This window comes from Nelumbo nucifera, chromosome 6 (assembly GCF_055504915.1).
Source record: "Nelumbo nucifera cultivar China Antique chromosome 6, China Antique-T2T, whole genome shotgun sequence".
NCBI classification, from domain to species: Eukaryota; Viridiplantae; Streptophyta; class Magnoliopsida; order Proteales; family Nelumbonaceae; genus Nelumbo; species Nelumbo nucifera.
In genome coordinates this window covers 57956103-57972625 of record NC_142654.1, presented here as the reverse complement: position 1 = coordinate 57972625, position 16523 = coordinate 57956103, and the positions used below count along the sequence as shown (strand labels likewise).

The window sequence follows — 16523 nt, the reverse complement described above, 5'->3', positions numbered from 1 at the left end:
CTTGCATCAAAAACTCATAAGCTCAGCTCGAGGTAAATTTGAGGAAAAATGTTTTATAAAAATAAAATATTATATATATAAAATATTTTTTATTTGATATTTAAAAATTAAGAATTATAATATTTTTATTATATATATTATTTTCTATAATTTTGTTATTTTCAAGCTTGGCTCGCGAGTCTTACGAGTCGAGCTCTATTAGGCTCGAGCTCAGTTGAAACCAAGACAAGCCGAGCTCGAGCAGCTCGTGAAAAGCTCGACTCATTGCCACCCCTAGTTACACTAAAACCTTCCCACAAACTATCCACACTATAGTGTGGATTATATGTGAAAAAGTACTATGGACGATACATTGGGGTGTGGCTCGTTCCTATCCACACTATTTTGTGGATAGGGACCATCCACACATAGCAAAACACCATATCTTGGAGTGCGAAATTGGCACCCCAATGACTGTTTTTACCATGTTTTGCACTTTATATATTTTGTATTTGTATTCTTACCAAACAGAGCCTTAGGCTTAATTTGAAAGGAATACAAATACAAATATGTACTCCACAAATGCATACAAAATAATACAAAATACAGAGTTTTGCACTCTACATATTTGTACTAGCGGGGACCCATGTGACGCACGGTGTTAAGCGAAAATTAAACAATAAAAATACATAGGAGTATATAATTGTTTTATATTTAATTTAACCTTTGGCGGATTTTCACTAATCCTTGAACAAGACGATTTGGTCAAATCGACCAAATTCGAGTGACAAACTCCTGACTTGACCAAGTCGATTTGGTTAGTGAAACAACCTACAACTGAACTGAACCAATCCTCGAACACCTAATTTCAACTAAATCAATAGTCTAATCTCTAATAATTATTGAAAATTTATAACAAGAATACACAATCATTGAAAATAAATTTATAATGAAAATATAATAGATATCTAATAATAATACAATAAATGCTGAAAATATACTAATAGCTTAATCTCAAATAAATACAATAAATGCTGAAAATACAATAAATTAGTCAATAAGTAGTGTAATCTCAAATAATAGTTTAATCTCTAATAAATATTAATCTATAAATTATAAAAAATATATATAACTACTAAAAATAAATTTCTTACAAAATATAATAAATACGATAAATTAAATTTCAAGAGTTAAATAATAGTTATTTAATCTCGAATAATTATTGATAATTTTCTGCTAAATAACAAAACAAAAATAGATTTATAATTAATTATTGAAAACATATTTATCAAAAAAATACAAATTACTAAAAAATAAAATAAATATTAATTTTAGTATATGCAAATATATAATGAATATACACTATTATTGTAAAATTATTACTAATAAGTATTATTTTTTTAAGTTATTTTCTATAATTATTAATTGATATAAGTGAAATTATTAAGTTATTTAAATAATTTTGTTATTTAATTTTTAAAGTATTAATTATTTATAGAACTCAATAATCCATAAAATGATAATTAGTACTATTATTACATAATTTGTTATTAATGCTGTAAAATATTAAATTATTATTAATATGAATATTATGAGATCTATTATAATTATTTTTCTACTTTTAAGAAATTTCTTAAATTTATTACATAAGTTTGTTATTGTTTAACTATTTAAAATTTAGTCATTTTAAATATTTTGTATGTAAATATTTAAGTAATATGTAAAATATTTAAAATTTGTCATTACTTGAATTTTATTTATTTTAATGTTACTACGTAATATTAATTTTTTATATAATTATTTATCTATTTTTAATGTTTTATTATTTAAGATATTTAGTTATTGAAAATAATGTTTTATTTTTTAATGTTAAACTTTTATTATTTGAATAACATTTAAATTGAATAATTCATGAAATTATAATTTATATTGTTAGTTTGTTACTACATAATTTCATGATGAATTTTGTAAAAATATAGAATTATCAATAATATGAATATTATTAAATATATTAAAATTAATTTTTATGTTTTGACTAAATATTTAAATTTAGTATATAATTTTGTTATAATATTTAAATAATTAAGAAAATTTTTAATTGAAATTTTCTTTAGATAAATATAGATAAAAAGTGGGGGAGAGGATAAATTGGAATTAGAGATAGTTTAGGAGAGAATCTCTCTAATAAATTAGAGATAATTTAAGAGATAAATAGGAGTTAGAGATAACTTAGGGGATAAATATGAATTAGAGTCAATTTAGGAGAAAGTAGGGGAAAGTGGTGTCACTTGGCTATACATTAGAAAAGCAAATCCATCTTTATTTTTGGTTAGTGGGCCGTATTGGGCTTGGGGTTTCAGGCCAGTGGGCCGGACCGGCATGGCCCACACTATCATGCCATGCCGCTAGTGGCCTACGGGCTAGCACAGCCTGGCACAACACATTATATATTAATAAAAAATGTTTTTTATTAATATATTATAATATATAATATTAATAAAATAAACAATTTTTTTTCAATTTTATTATACTATTTTATTTAATTATTACATATATAAGCAATTGTATATATCAAAATTCATATAAAATTAAAATTCTAAGTTTTTTTCAATGTTTTTAACTAAATAACTTTGGCCTGGCCCAAGGCTCGGCCCACGGACCAACCTTACTTGTGGCTTGACCTAGCTTTACAAGGGCCCGCATGGGCTCTGGCCATGGACTGTGCCGGTCCGACCTCCCAAAATATCCTAGGGGAGGGAGGCATGGCTCGGGATGGCCCATGGACCGCACGCGAGTTGTGCGGTGCTGGCCTCGCATGTCCTATTTTATACCTCTGTTAAAATATGTATGGTGCAAATAGTGCAAATTGCAAAATCATGTATTTTGTATTGAAAATCTTGTATTTCCACGGTACAAATATGTATAGTACCAATACATACAACATACTAAGTCTACCAGGTTTTTTAGGTTTGTAATTTGATGATAAATCTTTCATTTATTCATTTATTGGTTCCTTCTCAAAATATTTTGCCCCCGTCAATGAGAAAGGTTTAGCTGAATTTGATGGTCCTTCTTTTTATTGTCTATTGTATCAATCATTTTATTCCACACTAGTTAAAGTATATATGGCCCATAATCACTCAATCTCTTACTATTCAACAAATTGATTGGTCCTACAGCAGTTATCAAATTCAATTAATCCCCTCTACTTCAAAAATAACAATTTTAAACATCCTATATGAAATTATTATATGTCAATTATAAGAAACATACATGTATGGTGCATTCCAAATTTTTGCTACATATTCAATCAAAATTTCAACCAATCACATTAAAGATGTCACATGATATATTTTCTTTTCATTAGTTCACATTATATGAGGTGTGCTTTCACGTTTCACAAAATGCATTTATAAAGGCTTTAATAACGTAGAAAATATTACTCTGTCATTCCACTATATCATTATTCTGTTCATATTTTAATTATATTATAGCAATTTTGTTCATATATATATATATATATATATTAGTAAACATGTACGTGCATTTGCACGTGGCAATATCTCTAACACAAAACTATTTTCATGAGCAGTTTCTAAATGGTTATAAGTAGGCATTTTATGAAATGAGAGTAAAGGACATACATGTCCTCTTTATGACCATTGTATGCTTGGATAAGGTGGTAAAAATGTCCAATGAAAATTCCAAAAAGTAGGGGCTTTCGCTCTTTTATAGGTAGTATAGATATATAATATTTTCTTTTTCTTTTTTCTTTTTACATAATTGATTCATGTCTTAATTGGGTGAGTAGGTAAACCCACTCCAGCCCTATCATATCCACATACCAAAACCCTATATAAAAGGGCTAGATCTGTTTGTTTCTTTTCATTAGGTTGACCTTACACCAACCATAGCTTCATTATTGGTGCCATTCTACTTCCTCTAGCAGTAAAGTGACCCTTTGAGACTAGACGTTTCAACCATCCAAGCTATTAATGGGCTAAATATATATTATAAAAAAAATCTTGTTTTCAACTATGGTGGATTCGTAAATGTTGTGCTCTCACGACTTTAGTGTGATCAAAACTATTTTGATCCTTACTTTTTCAGAGTTTAGAAGCTCCTATGGCCCCTGAGCAAACCATTTAGAGAGTCTTGAAATATTCATCTTCATGGAAAAATATGATATTTAAGGCACTTATTTGATATAAATCAGTGTGATAAGTAATAATTGCTTTTATTGGTGTTGGTTATAAAATATAAAACTTAAAACTGACTCAAAAATGAAACTGTTTTCCTAGTGGCAGATCAACACTTTAGCCTTTCAAGTTATATGTGTCAATAGTGTTTTAAGATTTGACCAAAGTAAAATTGAAATGCTCTCCGAGTCTTAGTTTTAATGGTAACTGGGTAGTTTGCCCATCCAACCCACCAAACTTATCATTTAATCGGGACCTAAAAAGGCCACTGGGTCCTAGTTTTCACATTATGATCGTTTGGTTTCTATATTTTTCATAAAAAGACAAAAAATATATAAAAATATAAAAACTTTATAGAAAACATTTGGACACATATTTAATATTATATATTAATCATATTAAAAATTAAACACAATAAACAAAAATTGCTTTAACTTTGTATTGATGGTGGAAATAAAATACAAAATTTAAAATTAACCCAAGAGTGAAATTGTTTTCCTATACGTGGTAGATCAATAAATCAATCTTTCAAGTTAAGTGTGTTAACCCATGATGTCATAATTAAATAATAAAAAATAGAAAAAGATAAAAACACAAAAAATATATAAACTATGTAGAAAACATTTGGCTATATCTCTAATATTTTATATTAATTAACCATATTAAAAAAAGTGTGACAAAGAATAATTGAGTTTATTGATGATGGAAACATTTTTCTTGGAAGAAATTGATGATGAAAATGAAATACAAATATAAAATCAACCCAAAAATGGAGTTTTTACCTGTTTGGTGGTGAGTCAACAATTTAACTTTTTTGAGTTAAATGTGTCTCTTGATGTCATGATTAAATAATAAAAATTAAAAAGATAAAAATACACAGAATTATAAAAATACAAAAAAATGTAAAAAACATTTAGACATATCTCTAACATTGTATATTCAGCATATTAAACAAAAATAAATGTGACAAATAAGAAGTAATTTTTATAAATATAAAAATAAAAAATATAAGAAATTATGAAAATATATTATTTACTTTCATGATCATCATAAAAAATTGTCACATACAAGCATGTATACACTTACTAGTATAAAGAGGGAAGATCAAGACATATCTCACCTTTGATACCAAGGGTATCTCTTTTGTAAAAAGACAAAAGACTATTCTATCAAATCACAGGTGCATTGCATAAGGGTACATGTACCCTCTTTATCAAAGGTTGTTTCTTTAGTCACAACTCTTGCACGAGACTGAAGTGATTGGATTATATCCCTAACCATTCGGCCTGTGAACTGTTTAGGCAACTGGTTCCGTTTACCTCAAACCCGGCCTCTAGATAAAAATAATTGAACCAGTCAATGACCTGTTGACCCGGGCGGTCGAATCGTCAATACGTTGACCTGCTCAATGGTTTTTGACCATTTTTATTTTTAATTTTTTTTGTCAGAATGGGCCATTCATTGAAACTGTAAGGTCAAACCATCGACCTAGAAACCGGTGGCTAAAAGGTTCCATTTCCGGGTCATTTTTTAAAACCATGTCCCTAACTGTTAGTCAGCAACTACATATTAGGGGCAGTTTGATTGCAGCTGAATAACTATTGCTTTGTTTATTTAATAAGTTATTAAGTAGGTTGTAATCTACTTAAAATGTTGTTATTTGCTAATGTTTTATTTTGTTATCTGCAAAATTTTTTATTGTTATGTCACTGCATATTTTATCAGATGATTCATATCCCTATTTATAAACAATTTGAGAAATAAACCGCAAGCAAACTAGCACCGGTGATTTTCAAGTTGTTGAAGGTTCATCAGAGTTGTGTATTTGATTTTATCGATCGACTGGTTGCTTTTGCGATCGCAAGGTTGATCCTCCACTTGGATGGTACAAGAAAATATTACAAGTCCAGAGAAGGCAAACAGAGAGAGGGACAGATATGTGAAATAAAGAGAAATCAAACTTGAATAACCAGAGATTTTTAAGTTGTCGAAGATTCATAGGAGTCGTGTATTTGTCTCCATCAACTAGTTGCTTTGCGATTATAAGGTTGGCAGCCTCACTTGGATGGTATGGATCCCAAAACACATACTTGGATCGGTCTTCGCACATGCTAGACGTTGGCCCACATGGAATGATCCCTGCAAACTAACCTCCATTGCCGCAACATGCCCTGCTAGCCGTTTTAAACCCTGCATATAATCAAAAATAATTAAACACGGTATTAAGGGCACGTTTGTTTTCCTATAAAGAGGTAGGTAAGTTGATCGATCTCATAAATACAAAAGAAATTCACATTCTTATTTTGGTATTAGCAGGGGGCCGATAAGTTGGTGGGAAAGAAATTCACATTCCTGTTTCGGAAATAGCAGGTTTCATGAAAAAATAATGATTCTTAATTGATTGATTCCTGGGTAAATAATGCCGTTTTGAGACTTGGGTAAATCACTTTTTCATTTAGACCCAGTTCGTTTGTAAGAGTGTAACTTACCTAGGTAAGTAAATGTTACCAAAGAAACATTTAACTGGGTAAGTGCACTTCTTTTGATTTTTAAGACCGTCAAGTAAATAATAAAATGATATTTCTACCCACAAAAAGTAACTATTAAAATATTATTTATCCACTTAGGAGATAAGGTAAGTTTTACGCCAACAAAGTAAGAATAACTTTATTGTGGGGTTCATTGCTATATGCAAAAAGAACATAGGAAAGTTGGTTAATTGGTCAATGGAAAACGAACTTCCCAGTGACCAACTTTCCCATGCATATTTAGCTGCAAATGAATTGGACTTACACGGAAATTTGCTAACACATGACAGACAATAATGACACTTTTATATATAAAATGGTTGTTGTATGATTTTACTTGGGAAATAAAGGGTTGGACTATGATATGAAAAACTAATAAATCTTTGACCAATCAACTAGTACCATAAACGTGATAGCCGGTGATAGCCAATCAGTTGTTATTTATCAAAATTCATGGGTGGTGGATTTTGATTGGTCAAAACTCTTCCCATACTGTCTTTCCCCTGCATCATAGAATTTCCCTGATATTAGGGTTGTTCATAAGAATGCCCAACCCGACCAAACCGACCAACTCGAGTCGGCCGGGTTTTCATTCGTACTAGTCGGTTTCGGGTTGGGCACATACAAAAACCGATATCTCGGATCGGTTTCGGTTTTCACATAAGGAAATCGAAATCGAACCGAACTAGTCTTTCTTCTACTAGTTTGGTAGTTCTTACTTCCTAATTTGAATAGTTTCCTAATTCCTATTAGTCTTCTAGACTTCTACCAGAAATAGAAGGTCCATTAGGCAATTACAATTAGAATTCCTAGTTTCCTACTAGTCTTTTAATTCCACTTTTGTCTTCTCTTAAAATTTTCTATTCTAACTTAACTTGGTTGGTCCGCCCCTCTCAATTCAAGTCTTCAACTCAAGTCCTCAACTAATTCAGAGTTTATTCGGCTTTGTACAGGAGCAAAACCGAAACCGACCCAAACCGACTCAAACCGACCAGGTCGGTTTGGCCTATCAGTGGGTCGGTTTCGGTTCCCACCTCTAGTAACCCGACTAGGTCGGGTCGGTTGGGAAAATCCCATGAAACCGACCCAACCCGACCCGTGAACACCCCTACCTGATATAAAAAACATTGATAAAGTTGCCGTGTAAACGCGTTTACCCTGGTAAATGGCTTACCATTTAACAAATAATTGAGGCCTAAGTCTGTCTCAACACATTCAAGCTCAAGTGTTTGAATATTGCTCAAACTGTAACTTAAACATTTGAGGATTGCAATGGAGTTTGGCTAATTACCATATTTCTCATAGTTTGTTATCAGTTCCATCACTAAATCATACACATTGGCGTGGACAAATGTGGCTCCAGGGAGATTCTCATTTAGTTCTGTCAGAAGATCCTTCAATCGCTTATCGTATTGAAGTGCCAATTGATTCGGCAATTCAACGCATTGATCTTGGTTAATCTGGTTTATCGTCTTTTGATAGGGGATGCAACCGATTGGCCCTACATTGCCTACGACGAACTTTCGAGCATCCAAGTTGTAAAGTCTCTGCAAACACGTATACACCATACCGATATACCATCCTCACTTGACAAATCAGAGAAAAAACTGAAGAATGGTAGCTAAACTTGTAGGGATTAAGTCTACTTACAGTAAGTTGACCCCTGATATTGGTAATGAGGTGATCAATAAAAGCATCTGGGCTCTCTGATATCCTTTCTCCAATTGACAGGACAGGGAGAAGATAGTTATTGAGGAAATCATTGGACCCAATGGTGATGGAGAAGATGGACTTCTTCATTAAATGTTCTCTGGCTTTTGATGGACCCAACAGTTTGTCCAACTTCTTCCTAGTAATGTTGAAAAAATCAACCTGGATATCCATTGAGAGCCTGTTAACCTGCAAAACAGATCTTTTTTTTCTTCGCTGAGTTTTCCCAAAGAAAAAAGCAGTTCCCAGAAGGTAAGTAATTAAGTACTTAGATTAAAATCGAATAGCAAAATGTCCAACAATAGGGATAAGAAAGGCTTACAAATATTCTCCCGGTTGCATTCATTATTCCCCCTCCTCCAGAAGCATAATTGACTCCATATAACAGAGTTTTCCCAGTGGTATTTGGGGCCAAAAATGGGAAGGCATAGTTGGGTTGTCCCAATTCCTCCCCTGCAAGTGATTAAGGAAAAGTGTGAAAGCTTTTCTTTATACAGAGAGAGAGAGAGAGAGATTACCAACAATGTCTCCAATGGTCCTTCCATTGGTATACCGGCCTGTGGGACTCCCTCCAGAAGCTTTAAAATCAATTCCATTTGGTGGGATATCGGCTTTAGACAATGTGTTGAGGTAGTTGTTATTTCCGGCATCCACTAGAGAATCTCCAAAGATGTAAGAGGCTCCCAAATCGTCATCTTGACCTCTGACGATAGACGGAGAGATACTGATGAACAGGAAGATAAGAACCAGCTGGCTGAGAGACTTCAAAGAGTTCATCGCCGTGGTTTGTAACTATCAGAGGTGGAGGAGAGTGGTTACAGAACCATGGGTATGCGTAGAATCTTCCCCTACTCGTGAAGTTTATAGCCAACTTTTTCTTTAACAAGCAAATATAAAAACCATGGAGGAAACTTGTAAGATTCTCTTAACGGATTCTGCAAATTTGCATTTGGTTTGACATATTTAGGGTAGGAGGAGAAACTGATGGAGGATTTCGGAAGGGTAGTTCATCAGCACCAGTACACTTGTCGGAACGTGTTGGTGGAGTTGGGATATTACTTTTACAATAAGGCAGTCCAATGCGGAGGATTTTCTATGCATAATTGAGGCCCCTTTTGGTTCAAAGGAATAGGAATAGTTCTCTGGAATCGGAATCGGAATGGGCTATTCCAATTTTAACTCTTTGGTTGGGTGGAACCGGAATTCTATTTGCACTGGAATGGCATTCCCCCCCATATTTGAGAGAATGGTCATTCCCTACCATTTTCTTAGGAATGAAATCTCATTTCTACTGATTCTAATTCTCATTCTCATTCCTGTTCAAATCAAACAGACTATGGAAATAAGCTATTCCTATTTCGATTACGATTCTAATTCTAACTGCAAACCAAACGTACCCAGTAAACAACGCCAAGTGTGGGTGGGAACTTTTTTCTTTTTTATTTTTTCTGGTAAAAAAGAGATTTTATTGATAAAAGATAAAATTTTTGTTTTTTATATATCTGGCTAAGTGCGTTTATGAGAGCAAGTGTTTATTTAAGGCTCAGTTTGGAAGGAGTATAAATACAAAAATGTAGAGTGCAAAAGCTTGTATTTTGTATTATTTTGTACTGTACATATTTGTATTTGTACCCTTCCAAATTGAGCCTAAGTCTGCTGGAAAGAGTGCAAATCCTGTTTCGTTGCATAAGGCCAAGTTTATAAGGAGTGTAAATACAAATATATACGGTACAAAGGCTTATATTTTATATTTCTAAACCTGTATTTATGCTGTATGTATTTGTATTTACACTCCTTCCAAACTGAGATTAACTTAGTACAAATGCAAATACGTACAGCGTAAGTATTTACACTCCTTCCAAACTGAGATTAACTGAGCACAAATGCAAATATGTACAGCGTAAATACATACAAAATAATACAAATAAGGCCAAATTTGTAAGGAGTGTAAATACAAATATATACAGTACAAAACCTTATATTTTATATTTCTAAACCTGTATTTGTGCTCTATGTATTTGTATTTATACTCCTTCCAAACTGAGATTAACTGAGTACAAATGCAAATATGTACAGTGTAAATACATACAAAATAATACAAAATATAAGATTTTGCACTCTACATATTGTGTTTGTACTCCTTCCAAACCTAAGTGTTTGGCAACAATGCATTTGTGTTTTGTCAATGATAGAAAATATAATTTTCAAGGCATATTTACACCCATAATGAGAAGTAATTCTACATCCAAAAAAAGAAAGTAAATATTTGCACTCAAGGTGATCAATGTTAAAAAGATATATTTTAATATCGGGCTTTGTGTTTGCATATACAATTAAAAATTGTTTGGCAAGAAAGTAAATTTATCAATGCAAAACTAAACCAACTTTACATTTGTATGTACCAAAATGTATTTTGCATATTTGTATTTACACTTTATTTGCACTGTTTCCAAACACAGCCCAAGTAAAATTTGCCCAAATAAGCATGCTTTCAGCTTTCAGTTATCCCGGTAAAGAGAGAGGTGAGAGGGTGAGAGTGCTTAGAGAATCCTCATTTACTCAAGTAGAGGGAGGATAAGATAACTGAGACCTTAGAGAATCCTCATTTACTAATTTACCCTCACTAAACATTCGTATTGTGTGACCAATTTACCCTCACTAAATACCGACAAACAAACAAGAACTGAAGGGAATACATCGCCTCAAAATCCTGCTGAATGAAAGGTTTCAGCTAAGGACGATAAGGATCATTTGTCACAAAGGATAAACATTTATTAACTGAGGAATTTGGGTCAAGAGACCATTTCTATCGAGGTTTTACTCCACTCCAGTATTTCTGGAGATTGCTTAAGCTAGAAGACATGAATCAAGGACATGAGATTCTCGTTAAGACAGTAAAGAATCCTTGTAAAAGGAGAAGAGCAACAATCGGGCCTCATGAAATTAGTTCCAGTGAATACTGAATGGTAATTTAGAAATGGTAGGTATTAGGTAAGGTCTGTTTGCCCACCAATAAAAAGAAAAACGGTAGATTGAGGCAAAAAGTTGGAGGTTGAACCGTTACATTTGATTCAGCACGAATCTTTGGTCTTGTTCTGTTTTAGGAGAGGCTGCGGTTCAGTTTGATACAAACCCTTCTCGTTTTCGAAACAAATTTGTATCTGGCCAATATCCTTTTATTTCAGTATTGATTGATTATATATGGGAAGCCGTTACAGCTGTCAATCATGCCTAATGATTACAATCATGGGTCACTATAATCTGCAACAATGATTATTGTATTGATTGTTATAATCATGGTTTTAAAATCAGACCGAACCAGATGGTCAGATCAGAAAACCAGAAATCAGTCAGGTGGTTGGTTCGTTTCCCTTAAAACCGGATTTTTTCAAAAAAAAAAGTGTTGATTTTGATCAACAAACTGCTGAACTAGACGATTAACCGTTCAAACAGTTTTAACCATTTATTATTTATTTTTTATCAGAACGACCGTTCGGCTTGGGAACAGACCCCTGACCGAAGTGATTTGCAACCCCTGGGCTACTGTAAAGGCTCGTATATTGGTGAACGGTTTGGATCAGCCACATCAACACTAGACGTGGCAGAAGAATTTCCCTTTATTGACTTCATTAGAAGAGTTCACTTTGGCCACACCATTGGTCGTCACCTTGCCCTGTTTGAATATTTGGATGCTCTGCAGTCTGCTCTGTGCTCTCCCATCATTTTGGATTCTCTCGCCCCGAAATCTGGTGCAATGAAAGCATTGCATCGAGGTCCAATTCATAATTGACTGGGGACTTATGGTTACTTAAGACCTTCAAAACTAAGGATCCATTTGAAACCGAAATTCTTTGGAATCAGAATAGAATGGAAATGAAATGGTTATTCCCTAGTTTAATTTATACAGAAATCAAAATTAAAATTGGAATCAGTTGAAATAGGATTTCATCCCAAAAAGAGGTAAAATGGTTATTCCCTTAAATGTTAAAATACCGTTTTACTAAAAATGGAAATGAAATGTTAATTTTAATATAATTAAATCAAAATGACCGTATTCCAGGTCCTATTCCCACAAACCAAACTGGTCCTAAAAACACTTCGATTTATATCATCTTGCAAAATCATATATGAATTGTCAGAGGTGGTCTTACGCCAAGACCGGGTTTGCTGCTCTTGCAAAAGCATACGTAGTCGGTGACACACCGAGTCCCAAAGACCGGACGTGATTTAGCTTCCATCCAAAAGGATGGTCCACTGTCGAACTGATTAATCCATTAATATTGGGGAGAATGACTGATCAGCACAGCCCATAATTTTTAGTCCCATCGTACAAAGGATAAATCCTGACCGTGGATTAATGCCAAATCCACAGGCAGGGGACTACGGAGGGCTGCAATTCAGAATTCTGCATAATACTTTTCTCTTGATATTATTGCTGTTGAGGCCCTAAAACACCATAAATGAACATATCAGATGGGCGACTTTACTGTCTCACGGAGACTGCAATTTGTTGCCAAAGAACACCAATAACCGGAAATTAATGATCCGACGGAATTGGAATCAAAATCCCTTGAAATGGGAATCAAAATGATATATTCTTATAGTCTGTTTGGTTCAGATGGCAATCAGAACCGAAATTAAAATAAGCGACGGGGAAGGAATGGCCATGATATTCCACCAGGAATATAGATGGAATTCACATTCAGCCCAACTAAAATATTAGAATCAGGGCCATGCCGATTTCAGATCCCTATTCCCACAACCCAAACGGCCCCTAAATTTGACGAAGCTCCAGACCTTGTGGTTCGATCGTTAAACCAATTCGCCAGCTATCAGATCAAACTGTATTAAATTAAATATTCCAGATTCAGACCTCCGTCCCAAGACTATGATCTAGCTATACGTGTTTGTTCTTGTTCATCATCCCTCAACGACTGAAAGCCAACAACTTTTATCCATATCCTTAGTCTCAGTCCCAATACAACTGATCAATTCCAGACTATCCCAGAATTTGGGTAGTCTCCAATTGAACCAATCCAACCTTTGGATTGGGGTTGGGGGTCCGCGTGGACAAAGAACACGAGTGAACCACAAACACAAGTACACATGCATCTGTGTTTGGATATAATGTACAACCAGGTTTGATTGCACCATTCTGGCCGGCATTGTCCGAGCCGGTTCTGAAAAGCAGAGATCACCATCAACAGAGCATAAAATAATAAAATCAAATTCTAGCTTAGCAATAGGTAAATTGCCCAATCATCTTACAGTTTACACCACACACATTAATCTACAGATTAGATATCAGCATCACAGATGATAGCCCTATCCTATGTATATATTATTTACTGGGAATGATGGAACATAGTCTACTCACTCCTGAATCCTGACTCCTGTTAATCGGTTTCGTGATCTGGAGCAGGAGAATACCAAGCAGGGAACCTCCCCTTGGTTCTGAGGAGTCTGGTGAAGGGGGAATCGGGCATTCTGCCATTGTCTTCTTCCTCCACCTCTTCCCGTGACTTGGGCAATCCGTCCGGCACCGGAAAAGGTTTCAACTCTTGTATCTCCGCATCCGATTGTTTCAGAGATCCAGCATCCTCCTTTTTCTTTTTGTGCATAGCCGAAATCCCATGAACGCAATCGATTAGAGGTTTTACTCCCCCCGTCTGAATAAGCAGCTTCTCAATGTCTTCTTTCGACGACTCCTCCTGAAATTTTCAACAAAATATTTAGGATCGTATGATTCTGTGATGAAATAATTCGCTGCGTTACGAGGGCTGAGAGAAATAATACATCTTACTTCAAGATCTTTCAATTCGAAGTATGCTCTCCAACAGCTGTACGATGCATCTCCCTCTAGAGTCGAACAGTAATCTGAAGCAAAAAAAAGAAAGAAAAAACAGGATTTATTTAGAGAATCTACACGTAACCGACCAAATATCTAACAATTTGAAGAGGAAAGAGGGGAAGGAAAAGGTCCAATCCAGATACCTGCAAGCTCGCTTTCAGTCTTCTGTATGAAGGAAGGTTCTTTAAGACGTCGATCTATCTTGCTTCTGCTGAAAGGTTCGAGCTTTGGAATATAAGCATTGCTTCTTGAAGAAGAAGAACAGATCGTCGATGCAGCCCTAGAAGATGACCTCGAACGGTGAAGATCGTTAACTTCCAAAATCAAAGAAGGAGATGAAGGTAAGGGAAGTGATCTTATCATTCTTTACAGTTCTGGTTGCTATAGTAACGACCGAGAGAGGAAGGCTGGAAGGATTTAGGAGGCGTTTTATCTTATTACAGAACAATGGAGGAGTGAGTTGACTGAAATAATATATAAAGGAGGAAAGGGCGATGAATGAGAAGTGGGAACGGATAAGGATAAAGAAAATATTATTTTAATTATTAATCCTTGTCTATTACCATTAGAGCGGGTTAATACTTAATGGGTTATGGGTTTTATTATATATCAAAACTCAATCCAAGTAGCGCCGATGGATAAAGGATAAAGGAGAATTGTTTAGAAAGGTGGCTAGTTTCGAGATCCGAGCCGTTGGTTTCTGATCGTAATACGGCTGCGTCTTGACGCGTAGAGTGGAGAATTCCGCTGGTGTGAATGAGACGAGAGTGCCCCTTGGGACCTGGGTGACGATGCTGAACGCGACATAGTGATTGGAGGGGAAACAGTGGGCTGGTTTTTTTTATGTAAAAGTTTCCAGATATTTTGGCAGAAAACGGTGGGATGGGACCCCTTGTTTTCTTCAACCTTCACGTTCACGCTTTCTCTCAGATATTTCATGGTTTTCGGATTTTCAAAGGAAACCAAAATGATAAGAACAACTCGAGTAGATATTCTTATCACCTTTTCGTCTTACCTCCCTTGTACAGTTACAAGTAGTATCTATTCCAATATTCTAACATATTCTAACAGAGACAAAAAATATCACTCATGCAATTACCATTGAGACTTCTTTATATTGAAAAAATAATATACACTTTATGGAAGAAAAAAAAATTAAAGATATAGTTTTATCCAATATTTTTGAAACTCTTTGGCCAGGAATCATTCAAGCAATTTAACTCGATTCCTGATAAAAAATTGTTAAATTAGTCAACGGTTAATTCGCTCAATGGGTTTTGGCTATTTTCTATTTTAATTAGGGTCTGTACTTTGTTTTGCAACAAAGACCCTTCTTGTACTATGACCATGAGACAAAGACCCCCTTTTGTCCAAATCCGCCGTTGCAATATTTTTTAATCCCCATACTACCCTTCTAATAATTATTGAAGAAAAACACTGCTCATCTTCCCCGACCTCACCTCACAGTACACGAACAATAGCGATAGATGTTGCAGTGGTGGCGAACTTCTGAAGTCCTCCCTCACCTGTTGGTGATGACAATTTCATCCATTCAAAAAAACATAGCGTCGGTGACACGAAATGGAAACCAGAGTCCAAAGGTATTCTGAAAATTTGTCTTAATTTCATTTACATCTCAATAGTTTGATCATAATGGCTCAACAATTCGTCAAATCTGTCAAAGATGGCTTGAAGCTCGCAAAGCGAATATACTTTGGAAATGATCATCCCGTTTCGCCTCCAAGGCCGGTCACAATGGAGAAATCTTCCCACATGCTTCTTTCGACTTCTCCAATGCTTTACGCGGTGATCTCTAATCCTGCAATTATTGATAATCCGGATATTCCGAGCTACCAACCTGAGATTTACATTCTTCTGTATTTGATTTCATGAGAAGAAGTGGAAAGAGATGGATAGAAACAAAGAAGCAAGGAGAGGAAGCTTAGCGGCGACGAATGGATTGTCGAGAAGGAGACAAAGGAGCAGCAGTCTGTGGGATTTGCCTGTTGGAAAATGGGGTCACTATAAATTTGGAGGAGAAGCTCTGAGGCGTGTCTGAAGACACTGTCTTTAGAACGTTATTGCCCCCACTCAGTTTCACTGACTTTGCTGTTGGGTTACAAGCAAATCCGTTCCCAAGATGCAATAGAGCCTTGGGCGAGAATCTGCAACCATCAAAGTTGAAGAATCTCTGAAGAAACCTTCTGTGAGACTGTAGCAGACTGGACTGAGAGAGAGAGAGAGAGAAAGTGGATT

The 16523-nt window shown here is 34.7% G+C and overlaps 2 protein-coding genes across 2 annotated transcripts; both read right to left on the bottom strand.

The window, feature by feature from the left end:
- Positions 1-6024: 6024 nt before the first annotated feature.
- Positions 6025-9430, bottom strand: LOC104601964 (GDSL esterase/lipase At2g23540-like). Its single transcript, XM_088890795.1, has 5 exons — positions 8935-9430; positions 8739-8869; positions 8357-8605; positions 7998-8253; positions 6025-6368 (listed from the first exon to the last, which is right to left on the bottom strand). Exons 1-5 carry the CDS (start codon positions 9191-9193, stop codon positions 6325-6327), a joined length of 939 nt encoding a protein of 312 aa, XP_088746921.1. The 5' UTR covers positions 9194-9430; the 3' UTR covers positions 6025-6324.
- A 4202-nt stretch (positions 9431-13632) lies between these two features.
- LOC104601965 (CCG-binding protein 1) lies at positions 13633-14775 on the bottom strand. The gene is made up of 3 exons (XM_010265483.3): positions 14411-14775; positions 14220-14293; positions 13633-14127 (listed from the first exon to the last, which is right to left on the bottom strand). Exons 1-3 carry the CDS (start codon positions 14628-14630, stop codon positions 13813-13815), a joined length of 609 nt encoding a protein of 202 aa, XP_010263785.1. The 5' UTR covers positions 14631-14775; the 3' UTR covers positions 13633-13812.
- Positions 14776-16523: the final 1748 nt, after the last annotated feature.

What these genes read in the sequence shown, in the direction of transcription:
- LOC104601964 (XM_088890795.1), bottom strand. Translation starts at nt 9,193, where the DNA reads ATGAACTCTTTGAAGTCTCTCAGCCAGCTGGTTCTTATCTTCCTGTTC. An exon ending in ATATCAGGGGTCAACTTACT is followed by an intron (nt 8,254 to 8,356) that starts GTAAGTAGACTT and finishes ACGTGTTTGCAG; the next exon opens with AGACTTTACAACTTGGATGC. An exon ending in AACAAACTATGAGAAATATG is followed by an intron (nt 6,369 to 7,997) that starts GTAATTAGCCAA and finishes GATTATATGCAG; the next exon opens with GGTTTAAAACGGCTAGCAGG.
- LOC104601965 (XM_010265483.3), bottom strand. Translation starts at nt 14,630, where the DNA reads ATGATAAGATCACTTCCCTTACCTTCATCTCCTTCTTTGATTTTGGAA. An exon ending in GACTGAAAGCGAGCTTGCAG is followed by an intron (nt 14,294 to 14,410) that starts GTATCTGGATTG and finishes TTTTTGCTTCAG; the next exon opens with ATTACTGTTCGACTCTAGAG. An exon ending in TCGAATTGAAAGATCTTGAA is followed by an intron (nt 14,128 to 14,219) that starts GTAAGATGTATT and finishes TGAAAATTTCAG; the next exon opens with GAGGAGTCGTCGAAAGAAGA.